Source organism: Erythrolamprus reginae, chromosome 5 (genome assembly GCF_031021105.1).
Source record: "Erythrolamprus reginae isolate rEryReg1 chromosome 5, rEryReg1.hap1, whole genome shotgun sequence".
NCBI classification, from domain to species: domain Eukaryota; kingdom Metazoa; phylum Chordata; class Lepidosauria; order Squamata; family Dipsadidae; genus Erythrolamprus; species Erythrolamprus reginae.
Window position 1 is genome coordinate 23,350,775 of NC_091954.1, and position 21,854 is coordinate 23,372,628.

A 21,854-nucleotide genomic window follows, 5' to 3' on the forward strand; every position below is an offset into this window, starting at 1 on the left:
TCAGATTGCTCAATTTGCTCGCAACCGCTCCGGTGTCAGTCCTGCGGTCACCACCATCTTTTTTCTTTAATTTTAATTCTGCATGTGCAGAAGCAAACTAAATGGACCAAGAATACATTTTTGGAAAGTCTCTAGTTCTATGTTAAATGTTCCAATACTGTTCTAAATCTATTGGGCCGTGGTTGAAGGCTCTCAATATTCTAGCACTCAGATGAGCCTTGAAGCATGTACCATGGACAGAGGTTTAGAGGTCCCATCCTGTCTTACTGGTGACACCACACAGTTTTTCTTCTTGCAGTCATACAAACACAGCAGATCGTGCACCCGATAATTGCCAACATCTGTCCTAAATCATCTCTGTCCTAAATATCACCGTGTAGTACTTATTATTATTTATTGGATTTGTATGCCCCCCCCTCTCCGAAGACTCGGGGCAGCTCACAACACTAAAAACAATATTATAGCAAAACAAATCTAATATTAAAAGAAGCATATAAAACCCCATCATATATTTAAAAACCAAACAGCACATTCATACCAAACATGAAACAAAATATAAAGAAGCCTGGGTGGAAAGGTGTCTCAACTCCCCCATGCCTGGTGGTATAAGTGAGTCTTGAGTAATTTACGAAAGACAAGGAGGGTGGGGGCAGTTCTAATCTCTGGGGGGAGTTGATTCCAGAGGGCCGGGGCCGCCACAGAGAAGGCTCTTCCCCTGGGGCCCGCCAAACGACATTGTTTAGTTGACGGGACCCGGAGAAGGCCAACTCTGTGGGACCTTATTATCCGCTGGGATTCGTGCAGTTGTAGGCGGTTCCGGAGCTACTCTGGTCCAACTTGCCAACCTTGCCAACTTTAAGACTTGTGGACTTCAACTCCCAGAGTTCCCCAGCCAGTCATGATGAGGAATGCAATCCCCCCCTGCCAGGGGCTAAGTCAGTGTCTCCAGTGTGCCAAGGGATGCTGCGAACTGTCGTTCAGTAGTACCTAGAATAATAATAATAATAATAATAATAATAATAATAATAATAATAATAATAATTTATTGGATTTGTATGCCTCCCCACTCTAGGTGGCAGGAAAGAACAAAATTTCTCAAATCATACATAATTAGTTCTCAATTCAATTAGTTCTCAAGTCATAGATAATTAGTTCTCAAATCATGGATAATTAGAAAGATTAACACAGTAAATAAAACAGTGGATAATAACTCACGGTCATCCAAACCTTCCAGAATTAGAGCAGTCTTTCTTGTGATACTATACATTCTGCCTTGAAAATTCTTCACTTGGCCCATTTGTTAAATGAACATTCTTAGCAAGGATGGGGGAGAGATTATTAATCAGTAATTTTCCTGATCAGTCACCAAATGTCGTAACCATGGTAGTGGAGAGAGGTGTACCCCTCCTCCTTTTCAGACCCTACTGTCTTCCCCTTTTCCTACGTACAAACTGACTCAGACTGATAAGATAAGCAGCTTCCACCAGCTTTGCCTCCTGGCTGAGAGAGAAACCAGAGGCAAGAGAGATCCGGAGGCTCAGGAGGGTGAGAAAACAGGCATTGAGCAAAGGTAGTTAGCAGACTGTGCTTCAAACATCAGGGAGCTGATATTTCTGCCTGCTGTGTTGCTGTGGATAAAATACCAGCAACTTAGAGTCGTTCCTCAGAAGGAGATGGAAGATATAGAAGAGACCCAGCCGTGACCCATTGCCCAGAAGTTGGGGGCTGACAGGGATTTCCACAGAACCCTGTCCAAAAAGCATCCCTTGGTATGCAAGGATGTTTCCCACTCTCCTTTAAACAGGGGAGGAAAATGAATTGAAAAAATATCTTTATCTATCCCCCTGCAGTGTTAACTGAGGACTTCAGCTGTCTTTAACAAAGTGCTGTTTTCCAACCACCTGAGCTTGAAATAGAAATAAAAAAATGCATGTCATTTTTATTCATTTTGGAACCGAGAGGTCAATTTAGGGGGAAATAAAAGTGTAGAAGAAAGCAGCATCTCAGCAAGCAATCAGTAGCTCTCAGTAGAACTGTGGGGATAGTTTCAGGCTAGCTTTCCTGGAAATAAATAATCCAATTTTCTTGCCTCTGTGTAAAGAGAGAGTAAGGCTCTAAAAGGAAGCATGGATCAGATCTCAACTCACTGCTGAACAGTCAGTTCAACTGATATTGTTGGAGAAGAAGCTGCGAATTAACAACAGCATGGAAAACGAGGAAGGTAAGGGCCTCAGATTCTTCTTTTTTTCTTGGAAAACCTGGTTTGTTTATAGTCTGATTGAAAGTCTGCTAAAATCCTGGCATTTTGTTTTCCCAAGTGACTAATTCAAGATTTGTAAAATCAAGTTACCTGAGATCAGGTAGCAATCCCAAATAACCTCTTTCTTAAATTTTGTTTTCCCATGTGGAAAATATGCTTTATTGTTGTAGAGAGACAGAGAGAATAGAAGTGAAAAGAGTCCATCAGTGTTTGCTGTTTTGTTTTTGGAACCCATACATTCTGAATGCTTGAGAAATCTACGTGTTTACCTCACCAATTTAAAATTAAATTAAATTATGTTATTGTATGTAATTTCTAATTTATACACTTTTCCAGGGCAGATGAGGTTGTTCTTAGAAATTGCCATTCCAGGATCATCTTGGAGTATTGTATTCTACCAGTCCATTGAACTTCCTGGAAATAGGATGTTTTATTTGGGGTATATGGCTTGAAGCATTCCAGGTGAACATTGCTAAAACTACTGTAGCCCCTGCTGCCTAACTTCTAACACCTGTTGCAGGAAATGCAAGATTTATTAATTAATTTATTATTATTATTTATTTATTGGATTTGTATGCTGCCCCTCTCCGTGGACTTGGGGCAGCTAGATGGGAAAATAAAGTCTATTCCATGTACATTTTATTAACTAGAATATAAATATTAACTCTGATGAATTCCAAAATATAAAACTGTGGCATTCCATTCCCATGGAGTTTCATTACGTAGCTGTCCCAGAATTGAATCAGTGCAGAACTAAGTCCTTTTGAAATTAATGTGGGGGGATAAAGATCAAACATTTCTCTTTTGCAGATGTTTTATTGTTGAATGGCTAGAGGCATTAAAGTTGCTTGCTCCTATCACAGTTATGTTTTTGGATGACTCCATAAAACTAAACACTTTGGGGTTCTGTTTATAAACAGGATAAAAAGCATTGTTTGGGAATAATGAATAACCTGGTTTTTTTTGCATATGAGTGCATGCATAGCATCTCTCTTCCTATTTGCATTATGATCTCTATGTTCATTGCCATCTTCTGGACAATAAATCTTGATTCTTTAGATTCTTAATCTCACACTCAGGGGCTAGCTAATAGCATAAGCACACAGACACAATTTTATTACAGACCAGATACAAAGTCTGTCTCCGTAGAGAACACACATACAAAAAATCAAGTCCTAAAGCATTTTCCTCCTATCTTTTTGTGTCAATTGAATTTTGGCTACTCTCTTCCCGATCTTGAGGCTGGAAAGCATCTTCTAACTATTTAAATAGTGGCTCTGTCAAGCCTGAGAAATTATATTCTTGACTCATCCGCTTCAGCATTTAATCTTTCTACCTCCATGAAGAACATGCATCTTTCATTAGGTTTCTCTTAAAATAAATGTTTGATCTTGCTTGGGATATCCCAAGGGCTCCTACGTCTCCTGGTTTTAGATGTTTCCTGTAGCTTTTTTCCCAAGTTGAGAGAGTTTCAGAGGTGCCAGCCTTTCTTGGAATTTCAGTTTTCTGAGAAGGATATGAAGACTTTAAATGCTTGTTAAACAAGAGATGGCATTCTACATGCTATTGTGGTGTTTGAAATCGCACTGGTGGCAAAATCAAATTTTCAACAAATCCCTTAAATCAGTCCCAAATCATGCTGCCTAAATATTCCAATATTTTCAGAGAGACTTTCATTCCATTCTTTAAAAAATGGCATACCCTTTTTGTACTCTCTCCTCCCGGTAATCTCCAGTAATCTCTGGTAATCTCTCCATCCTTCTTTTTTTAAATATATTGAATACAGTGTAATGTTCCTGGCATTCCACTTGCCATAAAACAAAAGTAAAAACAGAGTATCATATATTCTAAACAATGCTATTGTGTTGTACAATGGTTTTTGACTTTTAGCGTTAGTCTGTCCATTTCTGCACAGTCTAGTATCTTCCTTATCGTCTCATCCTCTGAAGGGGTGTTTTTGTTTTTCCACATATATGATTCTTGCTGTGGTCAAGATATGTAATATTAGATATATTGTATTCCCCCCATCCTTCTGATGGCATCATCTGTGGTCAGCTGGGGCAATTTTCAGCCCACAGTCTAAGAAGTTGTTATACCCATAGAAATAAACCGTTTTTTAAGGTTGGAAGTGATATCCTCCTTAACATCACATGTTGACGCAGTAGTCAAATTCTCACAATATAAATTATAAATGACCCAAACACCTTGTACTAGTGCAGTGTTTTTCAACCATTTTTCTTCAAAGGAACCCTATGGTGTTGTCAGATTTCTGGCGGAACCCTGGTTGAAAAACACCGCATTAAGCTTTGCATCCTGAAGCTGAAATAGAATTCTTTTATTGGCCAAATGTGATTGGACAAACAAGGAATTTGTCTTTGGTGCATATGCTCTCAATGTACATAAAAAAAGATACATTTGTCAAGAATCATGAGGTACAACACTTAATGATTGTCATAGCGGTCAAATAAGCAATCAAGAAACAATCAATATAAATCATAAGGATGCAAGCAACAAATTACAGTCAAAGTCATAAGTGGGAGATCTTTTTGAAGGGTAGCAGCATTGTCGGTGGTATTAAATAGTTTGACATCATCTGCAAAGAGAACGCAATTGCTAGTGATGCAATCGCAAAGATTGTTTATGTATAGTAAACGAGTCTATGGAGAGGGGCAGCATACAAATCTAATAAATAATAATAAATAATAATAATAGTATGAATAGTGTGGGTCCTAAAACACTACCTTGAGGGACACCACTGTTAACAGGAGCAGGAAGAGAAGTGGCACTTCCTATTTTGACCACTTGTCTGTTAGATAGGAATGCTGTTAACCAATTGTGTAGTAGTCCAGAGATGCTGTAGGATTTGAGTTTCAGAAGAAGTTTGTCGTGGACAACTGAGTCAAAGGCTTTGCAAAAGTTAATATAGATCGCATCAATTGGATTAGTTGAGTGGTCGAAATGTAGGTTATTAGCTTCAAGGTGGAGTGTAATGGATTGGTTTATGATTGATTCCATAACTTTGCAGGTGACACAACACAAGGAGATAGGTCTGTAATTTTCAACGTTGCTTGGATCTCCTTTTTTGAAGATAGGGATGACTGTGACAAGTGACCTTAGTGTGGGTAGGGAGCTAGTACTGAAGGATTTATTAAAAATTATGCTCAGAGGTTCAGCCAAGGTGAAGGAGAGCTTTTTAAAAAAAGTATGCACATAGTCCATCTGGTCCAATAGATAAAGATGGTTTTAGGTTGTTTCTGCAATGGTAGGCAATTCATACAAGCGGAAGATAAGTTGAGGGATTTGAAGCAAAAGCCCTATAACTAGCTTGAAGTTTCTAGAGGACCTCAATGTTTTCATAGGATTTCTTGCAGAGAGGATTTCTGTTCCTGCTTTTAGTTCAGCACATATTTTCTGTTCTAAGGGGATGCATTTCACATGTCCTGTTTTGGGGACAAAAAGATGACTCATCTTTCTCTCTGGTAACTCCTCTGCAGAAACCTGCGGCTTTCTTCATTCCTACTCCAGGCTCAATTAATGTATATACGAGGGTGAGTCAAGAAGTAATGCCATTTTATTGAGGACAGGTATAGGGAACATGTAGCATAAATCAAAATGAAGCTGGTCCTCTAGGATCACAGCCCTACTTCTAAACATAGTAACCATTTCTCTCAATATCAATGTTTCACCTTCGAATGAGAGCATGTATCCCTGCCTCGTAAAATTTTGTTGACTGTTCTTTGAGCCACTTCTTCACGGCAGTTTTCACTTCCTCATCACTAGAATAATACTTGCCTCTCAAATCCTCTTCCATGGGGCCAAATAATTGGGCTCTAATCTAAAGCATTGTCCTCAAACACATTTTGTAATCATCTGTGAATATTCACAGGGGTTTCCCCCTCAGCAACAAGGAATTCAATCACTGCTCTTTGTTTTTGATGCAACTCTAAGGGGGCAGCCATTTTGAATTTTCCTTGCGAGTCTACAAACCTGTAAAGTAAGAAACAAAATATTTCAGAATGTAAATGGTGTAATCATTTATAACTGGGAAAAAGTTTAGGTATTTTTATCAAAAACCTCACCTGAAATAACAGACACACATACGTACGCAGAGTATTCTTTGACTGGGGAAAAAACCTCTCAAAGTCCCATCTCTAGACGTGATCTGGCTGATGACGGCTGAGGTCTTTTAAAAGTCTATTGTACGGCTGTGGAGTCAAAGCCTTATTTCTGAGAGATGGTTTTGGCTGTGCTGCAATCTCATTACAGAATCTTTGAATATAACACAAAAAGGAGTTGCAAGAAAAGCCTTACTAAGTCTTGATTCATTTATCCTCAACCAAGATCCAAAAAAATTGGGGGGAGGGGATGTCAGAATTGCATTGCTTAAATCTGACACTCAGTTTCATTTTCCAAACTGATGGAGCAGAAGTCAGAGAATCTCAGCATTTTCAAATTCCACGAGGAGTGTGTGGAGCTGGCAGTTGAATGGTTACAAAACCTCCAAGATGACAGACCGGGTATCAATAAATCAAGACTGCCTCAGCATGAGCAACAAAGAATCAAATGCCATCTGAAAGACTAGCATATTTATTAGAATACAAACCAGTGTTCTCAATCTACTGGCCTTCAAATAGGGGAGATGGCAAGAGAAGTATCTTGGAGGAGATATAATGGGTGAAGGCAACCATAGAGGTGTGCAGAGTAAAATCTCTTTTCAGATAGAACAGTCCTGCATAGATTTCCATAGAAGTAAGTCCCATTTCCTATACATTTAAGTCCCAATCAGTTACTCCAAGTGGAACAATTACAGCCTTTAGTGTTTTATTTAGGTTAAATAATTATTCCTTTAGGAAGAAAGTTCTGAAAACAAAGGTTATGTGTTGGTCTTTTATAAAACACTGGTTAGTTCAATTAATTTTCAAGCATTTCAAAATGTTCCCACAGAAGAGGATATATGCAGGCTCAAGGTGCAACTGTGGAGTTTTGGGTGGTCTCTGAGCTTAATTGTTTGTTTGCAGATGTTGAATTACCAACTAGGTAACATCAGTGCAAGGGAATTTAAAATCACTGCCTATTTACATGCATAAGCTTGTCCTGGCAGTTTTGGGGGGCAGGGGGTGTTCCTCCTTGGTAGTTCCTTGATTAGATCAATAGTGCTTTTCACTTAATGGTTTGTCTGGTGCTCATCCCTGCTTATCTGGGTGTTGCTGCTGGAGAGAATATGTTGTAGTCTTTTTGTTTCCTTGTTAGACTTTCTTATTGTCTCCTTTGAATGGTGGGAAAATGTGATTTCTCTCTATGTATCTTTGGATCAGCGGAGGGTTACAAGCCGGAATGCTAAATTGTGCTCGCTGCTGCAGCTCATAAATTCTTGCGGGGCCAGCGTGATTTTGCTGCTGCACCTATGGAGGCATCAAAATTGCACATGGAGCTGCAGGTGCACCCGTGTTTCATGAGGTTGTTTTGCTTCTGTGCATGCCAAAACATGGGCGCACTTGCAGCTCCATGCATGATTTTGATGCCTCCACTGGTGCAGCAGCAAAATCGTGCTGGCCCCACAAGAACTTATGAGCTGCGACGAGCGCAATTTAGCGTTCCGGCTCATAGCCCACTGCTGCTATTGATGGCTGACTTGTCTGAATGACAAACTTCCATGAATTCTGTAATATGTTTGGATTTGGCTTAGTCTAAGATACTAATAGATTCCTAGATGAAACTGTGGCTGAATCTGTCAGTGTGCTGTGAAATTAAGGAGTCTTTTGTAAGCAGTTGGTGTTTATGGATGTGTTTTGTAGTCTGCTACCTCTGGCTGTGGTAGACCTTTTGATAAAAATTGTGTTGGTATCCAAGATACAGTAGTACCTCTAGATACGAGCTGCTCCACATGCGAGTATTCCAAGTTACGGGCCATGATGTGAGCGAAATTTCTGTTTGACACCCAAGCTCAAATTCAGGATACAAGCCAAGCTTCCGTTAGGTGGCGCAAAAATCCTCGCTTCTGGTTATCTCGGCGCGAAGAACAAAGTCTAAAGGCATTCGTTTGAGATGCGATCAACTTACAAGCTCAGGTCTGGAACGAATTAAACTCGTATGTCGAGGTACCACTGTATTGCATAAATGGTCTGCTTCCTCTGGTTCCAGTCTACCGCAGTGTGATTGTGCTTGCCTGAGTTACATTCTTATCCAGCTCCTCTTGTAAGAAGTTGGTTTGTTATCGTATTTTTCAGAGTATAAGACACACCTTTGTTTTTGGGGACGAAAATAGGGAAAAAATCTACCTACCATGTATTCATCTGGCTAGCGTCCTTAGTCTGGTTAGGTTTCAGCACATTATTTTATCCCCTGGTTAGGTCTAAAATAAACTTCTTTGAAGGGAGTAGGAAGCCAGGAAGATTGGTAGCACCTAGTTAGGGCTGTGAAAAAAAGCTTCATAAAAGCTACATTCTATTTATTTTTACGCAGCTTCTTTGTGCTGAATACTCAGCCACTCAATCTTGCTAAGATTGAGTTTATTTTTATTTATTTATTCATTTGTCCAATACACAATACATATGGAAGAGAATAGACATGAAGTAATATATAAAAAGATAATATGTAAAAATAGAGGAGAAGATATATGAAAGGAAGAAAATATATATGATATATGAGATAAAGGAAAGACAATTGGACAAGGGACAAAAGGCATTTGGACAATTGGACAAGGGACAAAAGACCTCTTAGGAACCTGGAGAGGTCAATCGTGGATAGTCTAAGGGAGAAATGTTGGGGGTTAGGGGTTGACACTATTGAGTCCGGTAATGAGTTCCACGCTTCGACAACACGATTGTTAAAGTCATATTTTTTACAGTCAAGTTTGGAGTGGATAATATTAAGTTTGAATCTGTTGCGTGCTCTTGTGTTGTTGTGGTTGAAGCTGAAGTAGTCATTGACCGGTAGGACGTTGCAGCATATGATCTTGAGGGCAATACTTAAATCGTGTTTTAGGCGTCGTAGTTCTAAGCTTTCTAGACCCAGGATTGTTAGTCTATTTTCGTAGGGTATTCTGTTTCGAGTGGAGGAGTGAAGGGCTCTTCTGGTGAAATATCTTTGGACGTTTTCAAGGATGTTGATGTCCAAGATGTGGTATGGGTTCCAGACAGATGAGCTGTATTCAAGGATGGGTCTGGCAAAAGTTTTGTAGACTCTTGTGACTGAGTAGTGTGAGATTGCCGGAGCAGAAGCTACGTAGGATCAGGTTAACAACTCTAGAAGCCTTTTTGGCGATATTGTTGCAGTGGGCTTTAGCACTTAGATCATTTGCAACCTCTATGAAATATCTTAGGAGTCTACAACCTCTATGAAATATCTAAAAACTCACAATTTAAACCTTGAGCAGGTCATCGAGGGGAGCGAATATTCTATCAATACTCCGCTAAAGTGGCTTCAGTGACTCCAGAAAACCAAATAAGTTCATTACAGTGACAAAGGGAAAATCAAGAGCCTGAAGAATAAAGCTGGTGGCTCAAGACAAATCAGACCAGTTTCCCTCGCCTTCTGCTTCCATTGGGGCTGGAGAATTTTTTTTTTAGAGCCGTAATGCATACTTTGTGTTAGGTCCTAATATCTTGAATTTGGTTTGTGCTTAGCCTGTGGTATAATTCTATGCTGCATTGTATATAGCTTTTAATATCACATGTGAATCCAGCTGTTGTGACCTATTTTACAAACCATGTTTAGAAGAAACTATGTTTTAGTGCAGAGGAATATGCAAAAGCTATGTCTTAGTGCAGAGTAATTCCATAGTTATTGTGTTAAGAGCTATCATGTTGGTCAACCTATGAACATAATTCTATTTATTTATTTATTTAGTCATTCATTCATCCATCCATCCATCTATTCATTCATTCATTCATTCATTCATTCATTCATTCATTTACAGCATATATATCACCAGCTCTATCATATAATAATTCTAGGCAGTTCAAAACATCCACTAAAACACAGTTAAAAACAAAACTACCCATCTCTCCAGGAACCAAACCAGCCTCCCAACTCAACTCCCATCCTAATCCAAAGCTTGAGGTGGAAAGCCAAGTTTTTCAGCCCTCATGAAATCTACAAAGGTAGAAATAATTATTGGATCATTTGAGTTAATCGTGAGCAATATATTCTTATTCCAATTCAAATAAGAAATGGTGTAAATAAATGATCCTTAATTGGAACACACACACCCTAGTTTGGAATTATAGTCTATTATTAAGGGGGTGTTTCAAAGCCTCTTGATCTGCTTGCTGAAAATAACAAAGATGGAAATAGTTCTGCTTACACAATGCAGGTCTTCCAGGTCTGATCCAGGGGTGAGTGATCCAGGGGTGGGTTCTATCTTACCTTGCTGCCTTTCTCCTGCGCTGTGTGGGTATGCTGCGTGGGCAGTGCAAAAAAAAAAATTTAAAAAATTTAAAAGCTGAAAACAAGATGGCGATGTACACGCAGTGTCGGAAACTCAGCTTCTATGCAAACTGGAACCGTGATATCATTGCGATGTCACCAGTGATGTCACTCCCAGTTCGGGCAAACCAGTCCAAACTGGGGGAAACCCACCTCTGCCATGATCTCTTTCTGAGGACATTCACAACATGGTTAATGGAATCAAAACGGGTGGTTCTGGCAATTTCTACTCACAGTAACTGGATATTTTTTTTATTAAAAAATCACCATTCAGGGAACAGAGTGGTACCCACAATTTCTCCAGAACTGATGTAATAGCACATGTGAAACCTTACATTTTGCACCTTCATTCAAGTCTCAGGGAGTCAAACTGAGAGTTGGTCAAGCAGTTCACAGAACAAATAACCAATTGTTCTGAATTTCTCCCTTATTCAGAAATCTGATAACAAACAAAGAAAAATTGTTCTGAATTCTTCTATTGTTCTAAAAATCCGTCTGGGCAATTTATGTCCTTTGTGTTGTTTAATCTATGTGGTGATTACAGATAGAGCATAAACAGGAGGTGCACAATATAAAACCACGAATATTATTATGCAGTTGATGCATATTGTGACAAATTGATACAAAGGATGAAAAGACATCAATTATATAGACATTCAAAGGAATCAAATGTGTCAATTATGTACATTTGGATTGAATGGAATTGGAAATAATAAATACGGCCAAATATTCAGGAACAACTGAATTTGGCAGGCATGGTCTATGTTGCCAGGGCTTGGAGCCTACAGAAGGTTTTTTTTCTTCTTTCAATATTTGCCCCACTAGACTAACTATGCAAAATCAGCTGATTGATTATATTGTGGTTAGCTCCTGCCCCAAGGAATATGGAGATGGATGTGGGGGAGACAGGGAAGAGGGGAGTTTGGCAGGCAGCCCAGGAGGAGATCAGTCATCTGTATCATCCCTGGATTCTGAACAAGAATTAATGACACATCCACTCATGCGTAGAGTGATGCATAGGAGACAACAACTGAAGGATTATTACAAGAGAAAAGGAGGCACCTATGGTTGGGTGGGGCTGCTATAATTAGTGCTACAGATAAAAGTGCAGCCTGGTGTTTTAGCATCATGGCAGTTTATCTGATTCATTGTTTCATCAAGATCGTGGTTTTTGCTCTTCAGGATTGTGTGTGTGGACTTTCTGGACTTTAGAATTGGACTCAATTTCCCAGTTATTGGGTGAACAATTGGACTGCATTTAACCTGTGCCTTGTGTGTACCAGAAAATCCCTTTGACATTTAAAAAGGGAGCTGTTTCTGTTTTTCTGTTTATAGAAACTTTTGGGTTTTCCTTTTATCGTGTGGTGTGTGTCTTCCTGGACTAATTACCCTGTAATTACGGGCAGTTGAGAATATAATTGCATTATTTTCAATAGTTTATCTGGCTGCCTTGAAAAACAATCTGTACCCACCAAGATGGTCAGGATGGTACAAGTGAAGCCCTACCTGCTTCTCATCTGCACATGTGGCACACATTAAAAATCAGACAAAGTTTTAAACATGTTGCTACAGCTGCTATTTATTTTATTATAACCTGCAAATACTCCTGGATCTATAACTATGGAAACTCTCCTTGTCATGACCTTTAGCTGACTGAAAAGGAGGGAGGGAGGGAGAGAGAGAGAAGAAAGAAGGAAGGAGGGAGGGAGGGAGGGATAGTGGAGGAGAGGAGAGAAGAGGAGAGAGGAAGAGTTGTGAGGTCCCTCGCTAGCTTCCCACAAGAAAACTCAGTGGGAAAGCCAAAAGTAGGAAGTCCAAAGCTGTTCTTGCTCCCACCTATATTCATTCAACTTCTCAGTTTAAATAAGGAAGGACAGTGGTACCTCTACCTACAAACGCCTCTACTGACGAACTTTTCTAGATAAGAACCGGGTGTTCAAGATTTTTTTGCCTCTTCTCGAGAACCATTTTCCACTTACAAACAAGCCTCTGAAACTGTAACTGGAAAAGGCAGGGAGAAGCCTCTGTGGGGCCTCTCTAGTCTACGGAGAGGGGTGGCATACAAATCCAATAAATTATTATTGTTGTTGTTGTTGTTGTTGTTGTTTTTGTTGTTGTTGTTGTTGTTGTTATTATTATTATTATTTTTATGGGTGTGGGTACACGGGCCCGTGCTATTGCACGTATGCATGCCCTTTTGGCACCTGTACAAAAAAAAAGTTTTGCCATCACTGGGGTAGGTTTTCCTGCTTGCATGGGTAGTTGGACTAGAAGACCTCCAAGGCCCTTCCAACTCTGTCATTCTGTCTTCCTCCTCCTTCGCAGGTGTGATCCCACATCCCACCAAGAGCAGCCCACCATCCTCTAAGAACACAAGCCATGGCGAGACCTACAAGGAGAACTCCACCTTCTCCCCCTACTATCAACATTCTTCTCCAGTAGCGTCCATGTTTATCGTTGCCTATGCCTTTATCTTTTTCATGTGCATGATTGGCAACATGTTGGTGTGCTTCATTGTGCTAAAGAACCGGCAGATGAGAACAGTCACCAACTTCTTTATCCTCAACCTCGCAATCAGCGATATCTTGGTGGGGATTTTTTGCATGCCAACGACACTGGTGGACAACCTGATTACAGGTAAATGAAAGCCAAGAATATTTAGAGAACATTGAAAAAGCGAAAGGGGAAAAGAAATGCTCACGCAGTGCTCTATAGCATTGTTTTGATGGCAGGAGTTGAAACAAGTTATGTGAGGGGTCAGTAATTAGGAACCAGTAACCAGTATGTGAGGGGTCAGTAATTATTTTCACGGTGCTCTTTTTGACTCGTGCAATATACAGGTGCACAATGGAAGGCAGATTGGTAGCAATTGGAAAAGAAATGTTAAGGCCTCCAAATATATTTAGGGTTGCTAACTAATTTAAAAGAGGTTGGACTTTGAGCGAATTGGTTCCTCTTTGGGAAGACCCCATCTCTGTCCTGAACATGGATTTGGCCTGGTCTCTGTTGTGGTTAGCTCTGGCCCAGCTCCTGCCCCAAGGAATGTGGAAGTGGATGTGGGGGAGACATCCACATTCCGCAGGCCTGTTTTGCTCCCAGTAGAATCTGCCAACGAAATCTCCTCTGACCAAGGAAGCGTGAGTGACAGGGAAGAGGGGAGTTTGGCAGACAGCTCAGGAGGAGATCAGTCATCTATATCATCCCTGGATTCTGAACAAGAATTAATGACACATCCATGTATGCGTAGAGTGATGCATAGGAGACAACAACTGAAGGATTATTACAAGAGAAAATGAGGCCACCTGTGGTTGGGTGGGGCTGCTGTAATTAGTGCTACAGATAAAAGTGCAGCCTGGTGTTTTAGCCTCATGGCAGTTTATCTGATTCATTGTTTCATCAAGATCGTGGTTTTTGTGTGTGTGGACTCTCTGGAGTTTAGAATTGGACTCAATTTCCCAGTTATTGGTTGAGCAATTGGATTTCATTTAACCTGTGCCTTGTGTGTACCAGAAAATCCCTTTGACATTTAAAAAGGGAGCTGTTTCTGTTTTTCTGTTTATAAAAACTTTTGGGTTTTCCTTTTATCGTGTGGTGTGTGTCTTCCTGGACTAATTACCCTGTAATTATGGCCGGTTGAGAAATGCCGGCAGAACAGTCTCTAAAGCAGGCTGTAGTTCATCAGGTAGAATTACAATTAATGATTAATGGCCCCAGGCCTACCAGAAAAGCCAGGTCTTTACAGATTTCCGGAAGGCCAGTAGGGTGGGGGCAGTACGGATCTTAGGAGATAGCTGCTTCCCAAGAGCTGGAGCCGCCACATAGAAAGCTCTCCCCTATGGCCCCACCAACTGACATTGTTTAGTCGATGGGACCTGGAGAAGGCCAACCCTGTGGGCCTTTATCGGTTGCGGGGAGCTATGTGGTAGAAGGCAGGCCTGAAGATAGTCTGGCCCTAGGCCATGATGGGGACGCGCACATATGCGCAATTTCAGTTAATTTTTACTTACGTGCATGCGCGGAAGCAAAAAATCACTAAAATTGCGCCCTCAAAAGGTTTTGCTTTTGCAAGTAAAAAAGTGCCAAAATCTCACAAGGTTAAATTTTATTTCCATGCATGCTTGGAAGCAAAGTATCGCTGAAATTGCACGCGCACAAACATCCCCTCGCAAAATTTTGCTTCCAAGCATGTACAGGAAGCAAAATAAAGCGACAAATTCAAAAAAAGGAGATGGCGCTGTGCGATGGACCGCTGAGGATGACACCGGAGCCATTGTGCACAAATTGCGCAATCCACAGCTGCTAGATTGCTCCAGGGCATACTGGTAGCAACCCACAACCAAGAAAAGGCATAAATAGTGCACAACCAAAAGTTGAAAAAAATCCCAGGAGAGACCATATGAGCAAGAATCATGAGTCCAAGAAGATCCCACAGTTAACAGACCAAGTTTGTCTCGGGCAAGGTTACCCTATCCAGAACCATAGACCCTATTTGGACTGGTCGGACGTCTTCGTGACATCAAAGCTCCGCCTATGGAATTCCCTATTGGGATTCCCCACCTTCTTTCTAGCCTACAGATTGGCCGAAAACGCCGCCACCGATTGCAAAAACAGCGCTCCGCCGAGCGGCACCGCCTGGCTGTAACCTTCTGAAACAGCCGGGCGCTTCTCAGCGGCCTCCGGAACCCGAACCCGAACTTCTGGGTTTGGTATTCGGGAGAACACCGAGAAGCCCCCCAGCTGTTTCAGAAGGTGACAGCCGGGCGGCAGCGCTTCTCGGCGGCCTCCGTAACCCGAACCCGAACCCGAACTTCCAGGTTCGGCATTCGGGAGAATGCCGAGAAGCCCCCCGGCTGTTTCAGAAGGTGACAGCCAGGCGGCGGGGCTTCTCGGCGGCCTCCTGAACCTGAACCCGAAAAGTTCAAGTTCGGGTTCGGGAGAACGCCAAGAAGCCCCTGGGCTGTTTTAAAAGGTGACAGCCGGGCGGCGGCGGCCAGCGGAGCGCCATTTTGTGATTTTTTTTTCTTTTTGCATGGATTAATCGCTTTTACATTGTTTCCTATGGGAAACAATGTTTCATCTTACGAACGTTTCGCATTACGAACCTACTTCCGGAACCAATTAGGTTCGTAAGACGAGGTATTACTGTATTGGGGTTTCTTGTTTTTTAGACTTTTTAAATGTATTATTGTTATTTTAGATTATATTAAATTTGTCATTGTATATTGTTTTTATCATTGCTGGGAGCCGCCCCGAATCTACGGAGAGGGGCGGCATAGAAATATAATTAATAATAATAATAATAATAATAATAATAATAATAATAATAATAATAATAGACATAAATCCCCAAATACAAAAAAGCTGCCTACCCACAGCCACTCTGTTTTACCAGTTTAGATTCAACTTAAGTTTAAATATATATTAAATTAACGTTAGTTTTTGTCCTGGCTTCATCTCCAACACTCAAAGGCCAAGGAGAAAATAATTTTTGCATCTTTGGGCTGAAATTCAACCTATGTGAATCTTTCAATCCTAGGCAATATTTGTTTATACTTCACTGTGGATGATATTTATTAAATTCTGGTTTACAGAACTACACAAAAAGATAGTGGGATGACAGACAATTCATTTGCTTTCAATTCCTTTCACCTAAAACAAATGATAAGGAAAAGTTAAAATGCAAAGATTGCAAATAATATATGGAAATTAATTAGATGTTTAGCGAAAAACAATAAATACTTCCTCATTCATTAAAATAAATCCTCATTCCAACAGAGAAACCTATTTTATATCTTCCCAGAAATTCTTCAGGGCATGGTTTATTGACAGCTTTAAAGCTATATGTGGAATTATAATGCTGTAGATAACGTTCAGAATATTCCTTAGTTAAGATAGCCTATGAATTTTACCTGTTCCAAAAAAAACCCAGGAAAGCTGTTTGGGGGGGGACTTAGGTTTATAACATGGGGCACCATAATCTGGAAAGCAGCAAAGACAAAGCCAGATAATATCATGAAGTGAACATCTCTCAAATGTCCTGGCTACGAAGTCCAGTCAGTCTTTGCTCAGTTGTCTGTGGTCTGCATAGCAGAATATTTGGTCTTTGAAACATCAGAAAATCATCTGTCTAGACCACTGAACCCTGAAACCCAACCCTGCCCAGCAGATACTGGTAGCTCCCAACTTATGACCAGACCAGAATTGAACCTAAAATTTACGTTGCTAAGTGAGAAATTTGTTAAGTGAGTTTTGCCTCATGTTACGGTTTTGAGTTTGCTGGTCGGAAGTTCACATGATCCCGAGACACTGCAACCATCATAAATATGAGTCAGTTGTCAAGCATCTGAATGTAAATCACGGGACCATGAGGATGCTGCAATGGCCTTAAGCAGAGGTGGGCTGCTGAGGTGGAACAGTGACGTGGGCTCGCCTTTGTGGCTCTGAGTGCTAGCGGAGTCCAGCACCATTCTGCTACTGCACCTGGGCAGGGAGCCATGGGCGCACTTGCATGTCCAAGCACGATGTCACTACCTGCCCAGGTACAGTAGCAAATTGTGCTGGACTCCGCTAGCACTCAGAGCCGCGAGGGCAAGCACATGTCACCATTCCACCTTAGCAGCCCAGCTCTAGACCTAAGTGTGAAAGAATGGTCATCAGTCGCTTTTTTCAGCGCCGCTGTAAGTTTGAACAGTCATTAAGTGAAGTCCTTGTGAGTCAAGGTGTTCTGTTGGGCTCTCTGGTAGACTCCTCCCAAAAATTCACAGGTACAAATTTCAGACACACACGTTTCAAAATTCAAAACAATGTTCTTTATAATGAAAATTCACTTAACCTAAGCACTCTTTTTGTATAGCAAAGAGCACTGGTCTCCAAACAAACTGGTAATTTGTACAAGACCCTTATCAGTTCTGTGATACTTAGCTTGCAGCTGTGAGGCAATTCACAGTCCATCTTCTTTCCCAAATGAAACACACTTTGCTCTGGTTTAGTTTCAAAGCGGGGAAAAATCAGCACACAAAAGGTCAAAGTCAATAAAGCAGTCACGAAACACAACGATCAGATAATCCTCCACAATGGCCAAACCCACAGGCTGCTCTTTATAGCAACCTCACTAATTACCATGGCCCCACCCAACCACAGGTGGCCTCATTTTGTTTGATAATAATCTCTCAGTTGTTGCTGCCTATGCATCGCTCTCCTCATGCGTGGCTGTATCATTAACTCTTGTTCCGAATCCAAGGAGGAGCTAGATAATTGATCTCCTTCTGAGCTGTCTGCCCCACTCTCCTCCTCCCTGTCACTCATGTCTTCTTGGTCAGAGGAGCCTTCATCAGCAGATTCCACCGGGGACAAAACAGGCCTGCAGCATGTGGATGTCTCCCCCACATCCACAGTCCTTGGGGCAGGAGCTGGGCCAGAGCTAACCACAACACAAGGACTATCTGTATTGATCATGAAAATCCACACCCCAGTAGTGGGTTCCTACTGGTACGGTCAACGACATTGTACCAGTAGCGAAAACTGAGCTGCACGCACAGCTGAATTGTCTCTGGTGTGTGTGTATGCATGTCTGAGCAATATTTTGCTTCTGTGCAAGCACAGGAAACAAATCTTGCGAGGGAATGTGCGTGCACAAGAGATTTCAGCATTTTTTTGCTTCTGTGCATGCAAACAAAATGACCGAAATCTCACTCACACATGCCTCCCCTCGTGAGATTTTGCTAATCTTGCTCAGACGTGTCCACACACACGCCGGAGATGCAGAGCTGCGTATACCGCACACTGGCAGCAGTGGGAGCAACAACTCTTTCCTGCCACATCCCCAAGGTTGACTCAGCCTTCCGTCCTTCTGAGGACCCAGATTGTTGGGGGGAATATGCTGACTTTATAAACCACTTAGAGAGGGCTGTAAAGCACTGTGAAGCCAGGGGTGGGTTCTAACTTACCTTGCTGCTGGTTTGCTTGCTCCTGCACCTGCGTGCGCAGAAGCAAAAAACAAAATGGTGGCATCTATGGCACCGCCAAGAGAGCCAGTTTGGGAGCTTGTGCAGCCGGCCATTGCTGCCAGTTCGGCGAGCATGGCAAAATTCCTGCTACTGGTTCTAAAGAATTCCAAACTGGCAGGAATGCACTTCTGTGTGAAGCGGTATATAAGTATAGCATAAGTATAGCGTCTAAGATGCCAAGTGCTATTGTTTTTATTTATTTATTTATTTATTCATTCATTCATTTGTCCAATACACAAATACATAGGAAGAAAAATAGATATGTAGTAATATATATAAGGGTAAAAGTAAACTTAGAGGAGAGGATATATGAAAGAAAGAAAATATATGTGATAAGTGAGAGAAAGGAAAGACAATTGGACAGGGGACGAAAGGCACACCAGTGCACTTATGTACGCCTCTTACTGGCCTCTTAGGAACCTGGAGAGGTCAATCATGGAGAGTCTAAGGGAGAAATGTTGGGGGTTTGGGGTTGACACAATTGAGTCCGGTAATGAGTTCCACGCTTCGATAATTCGATTGTTGAAATCATATTTTTTACAGTCAAGTTTGGAGCAGTTCATATTAAGTTTGAATCTGTTGCATGCTCTTTTGTTATTGCTACCTCTCATCTTTCTCTCTGCCTGTCAAATAGATGGTTAAAAAATTATATTAAATCACAGTTCTGTATTTCTGTGTATCATTTTTTTCAAAGTATAAGATGCACCCTTCCCCCCCCCACCCCAAAAAAAGCAGGCTGGAAATTTGAGTGCATCTAATACTCTAAATGTAGCTTTCCCAAAGCTTTTTTCCCCAGCCCTAACCAGGTGTTAACGATCTTCCCAGCTTGCAGGCTTGTTTTCATAGCTATTCCCTCCAAATATTATTTTCCCCAGATCTAACCAGGGGATAAAATAATGTGCTGAAGCTAACCAGACTAAGGATGCTAGCCAGATGAATACATGGTAGGTAGATTTCCCCACCCCCACTATTTTCCACCCCCAAAATTAAGGTGTGTCTTATACTCTGAAAAATACAGTAATTTTCAAAGCTAAGGATACACTAATTTTCACCACATTATACCTATATATGAGCAGAATTGAAAATGTGGTTTTTTTTTTCCACACTGCAACTACAAAGGAGTCCGGAGGTGCATCAATCAATATAGAAAGATGGAAAGCATTTTTGAGAATGTTTTCTCTCAGTAGCTATTAATCTTGCTTTTTTTTTTGTACAAGTAACCAGGGAATTGCACTTATGCAGCCCGCTGGCATTTCAAAAAAAAAAAAATCAGATTTTTTCATCAGGGCTTACTTGGTGTAGGCAGGCAATTTTTGAGCGAGTGAAAACATATACTTTGTTGTTATGTAGAGTTGGACATCTTAAAAGCGTAGTTTCGTTCTGTATTGATTAGCTCTTTAGAGCTAAGTTTGACAATCCATTCAGCAAATTCTAATTTTAATCATCCAGCGTATTTTGCTTTTAAAATATTTAAACATTAACAATTAGTTTTATATATTCAAAGTGTTGGTTATGACTTATAAAGCCCTTCATGGCATCGGACCAGAATATCTCCGGTACCGTCTTCTGCCGCACGAATCCCAGCGACCAGTTAGGTCCCACAGAGTTGGCCTTCTCCGGGTCCCGTCGACTAAACAATGTCGTTTGGCGGGACCCAGGGGAAGAGCCTTCTCTGTGGCGGCCCCGACCCTCTGGAACCAGCTCCCCCCAGCTATCAGAGTTGCCCCCACCCTCCTTGCCTTTCGTAAGCTCCTTAAAACCCACCTCTGTCATAAGGCATGGGGGAATTAAGATATTCCCTTCCCCCTAGGCTTATAAAATTTATGCATGGTATGTCTGTATGTATGATTGGTTTCTTAAATTGGGGTTTTTTACATTACTTTTAATATTAGATTTGTTCATATTGTCTTTTTACTGTTGTTAGCCGCCCCGAGTCTATGGAGAGGGGCGGCATACAAATCTAATAAATAAATAAATAAATATTTACAATAATTGCATTTTAATTGTTGTTTTTGTTTGATTATTGTACTCAGCCCAGGGTCACTTCTTGTAAGGGGGTAGCTGTACCATTTAATTAATAAATAAATGAAAAATACCCTAGGAACCCACAGCAATATTATTTTTGCCATATATCATCAAATAGCTACATTTTCTGTCTTGATTTTAAGCATTTGGGTTTCTTGTATTTATGTGTTATCCTAGCAGGTGGTCTCATCTTGCTGAGTTTTGCTGCTCTTGGATGATGCTAACGAGAGTCAGGTTTGGTGTGGATAAATTGCCTCAGGAATTCTAACTGTAGGTTTTTCTGCGGAATTGCAGTGGGGATGGGGTGAAATCCCAGAAGAAGTCAATGATGAATGTATTTTTCCAGGTGTATGTTTGCCAAGAAAACACATGGATGCGTACATCCACCCAGGAATAGAGGTGAATGTTCAAATAGAAGTGAATGTTGTTGTTTTTTTGTTTTTTGTTTGAACTACACTGAGAGATTGCAGGGCACAAAAGAAATTCAAAAGAAAGGAAAATTCAGAATATATTTTTGGATGGCCTCTGGTTTCATTTGCCAGCACTCAGTGAAGGGCTGCAAAACTTTTTACTACCACACTGTGGGCGTGGCTTATTTTGTGTATGTGGCTTGTTGACCATGTGGGAGTGGCTTGACAATCATGTGACCAGGGGGATGGCTTAAAAATCATGTGACTGGCTTAAAGGTGGCCAACTTGACGTCATTCACGTCAAAGGTTTGGGTTAGGGTGCCTGACCTCTCCTCGCCTCAAAGAGATACAAGTTCCCTATCTATTTACTATTACTGAACATCCAAAATATACTATTTAATTCTATGTATATATGCATAGAGATACATAGAGATACATATATACATATGTATTACACATGGGCACACAAAAATATACATTATCTACTATTTACACTATATGTGTATGTACACGCACGCACGCACAGCTCTTCTAAAATTATTGGATAACAGAGTCGACTGACAACGAGTCAGTCGAGGTGACTGGGGCTTGTACTTGTCCATCTGTCTGGGAAGAGTTTGATCTGGTGACACCTGATGAAGTGGACAAGGCCATTGGAGCTGTGAGTTCTGCCACCTGCTTACTGGTTTCAGCTAGCAAGAAGGTGACACGGAGCTGGGTCCAGGA

General features: G+C 41.0%; 1 protein-coding gene across 1 annotated transcript in view; it reads left to right on the top strand.

Moving 5' to 3' along the window:
* The first annotated feature begins 2,186 nt into the window (after positions 1-2,186).
* The window catches only part of NPFFR1 (neuropeptide FF receptor 1), a 32,764-nt gene continuing 13,096 nt past the window's right edge, over positions 2,187-21,854 (top strand). The window contains exons 1-2 of the mRNA XM_070753952.1: positions 2,187-2,221; positions 13,013-13,324. Coding sequence (XP_070610053.1) covers positions 2,206-2,221; positions 13,013-13,324 — 328 coding nt within the window. The 5' untranslated portion in view covers positions 2,187-2,205. The remainder of the gene's footprint in view (positions 2,222-13,012; positions 13,325-21,854) is intronic.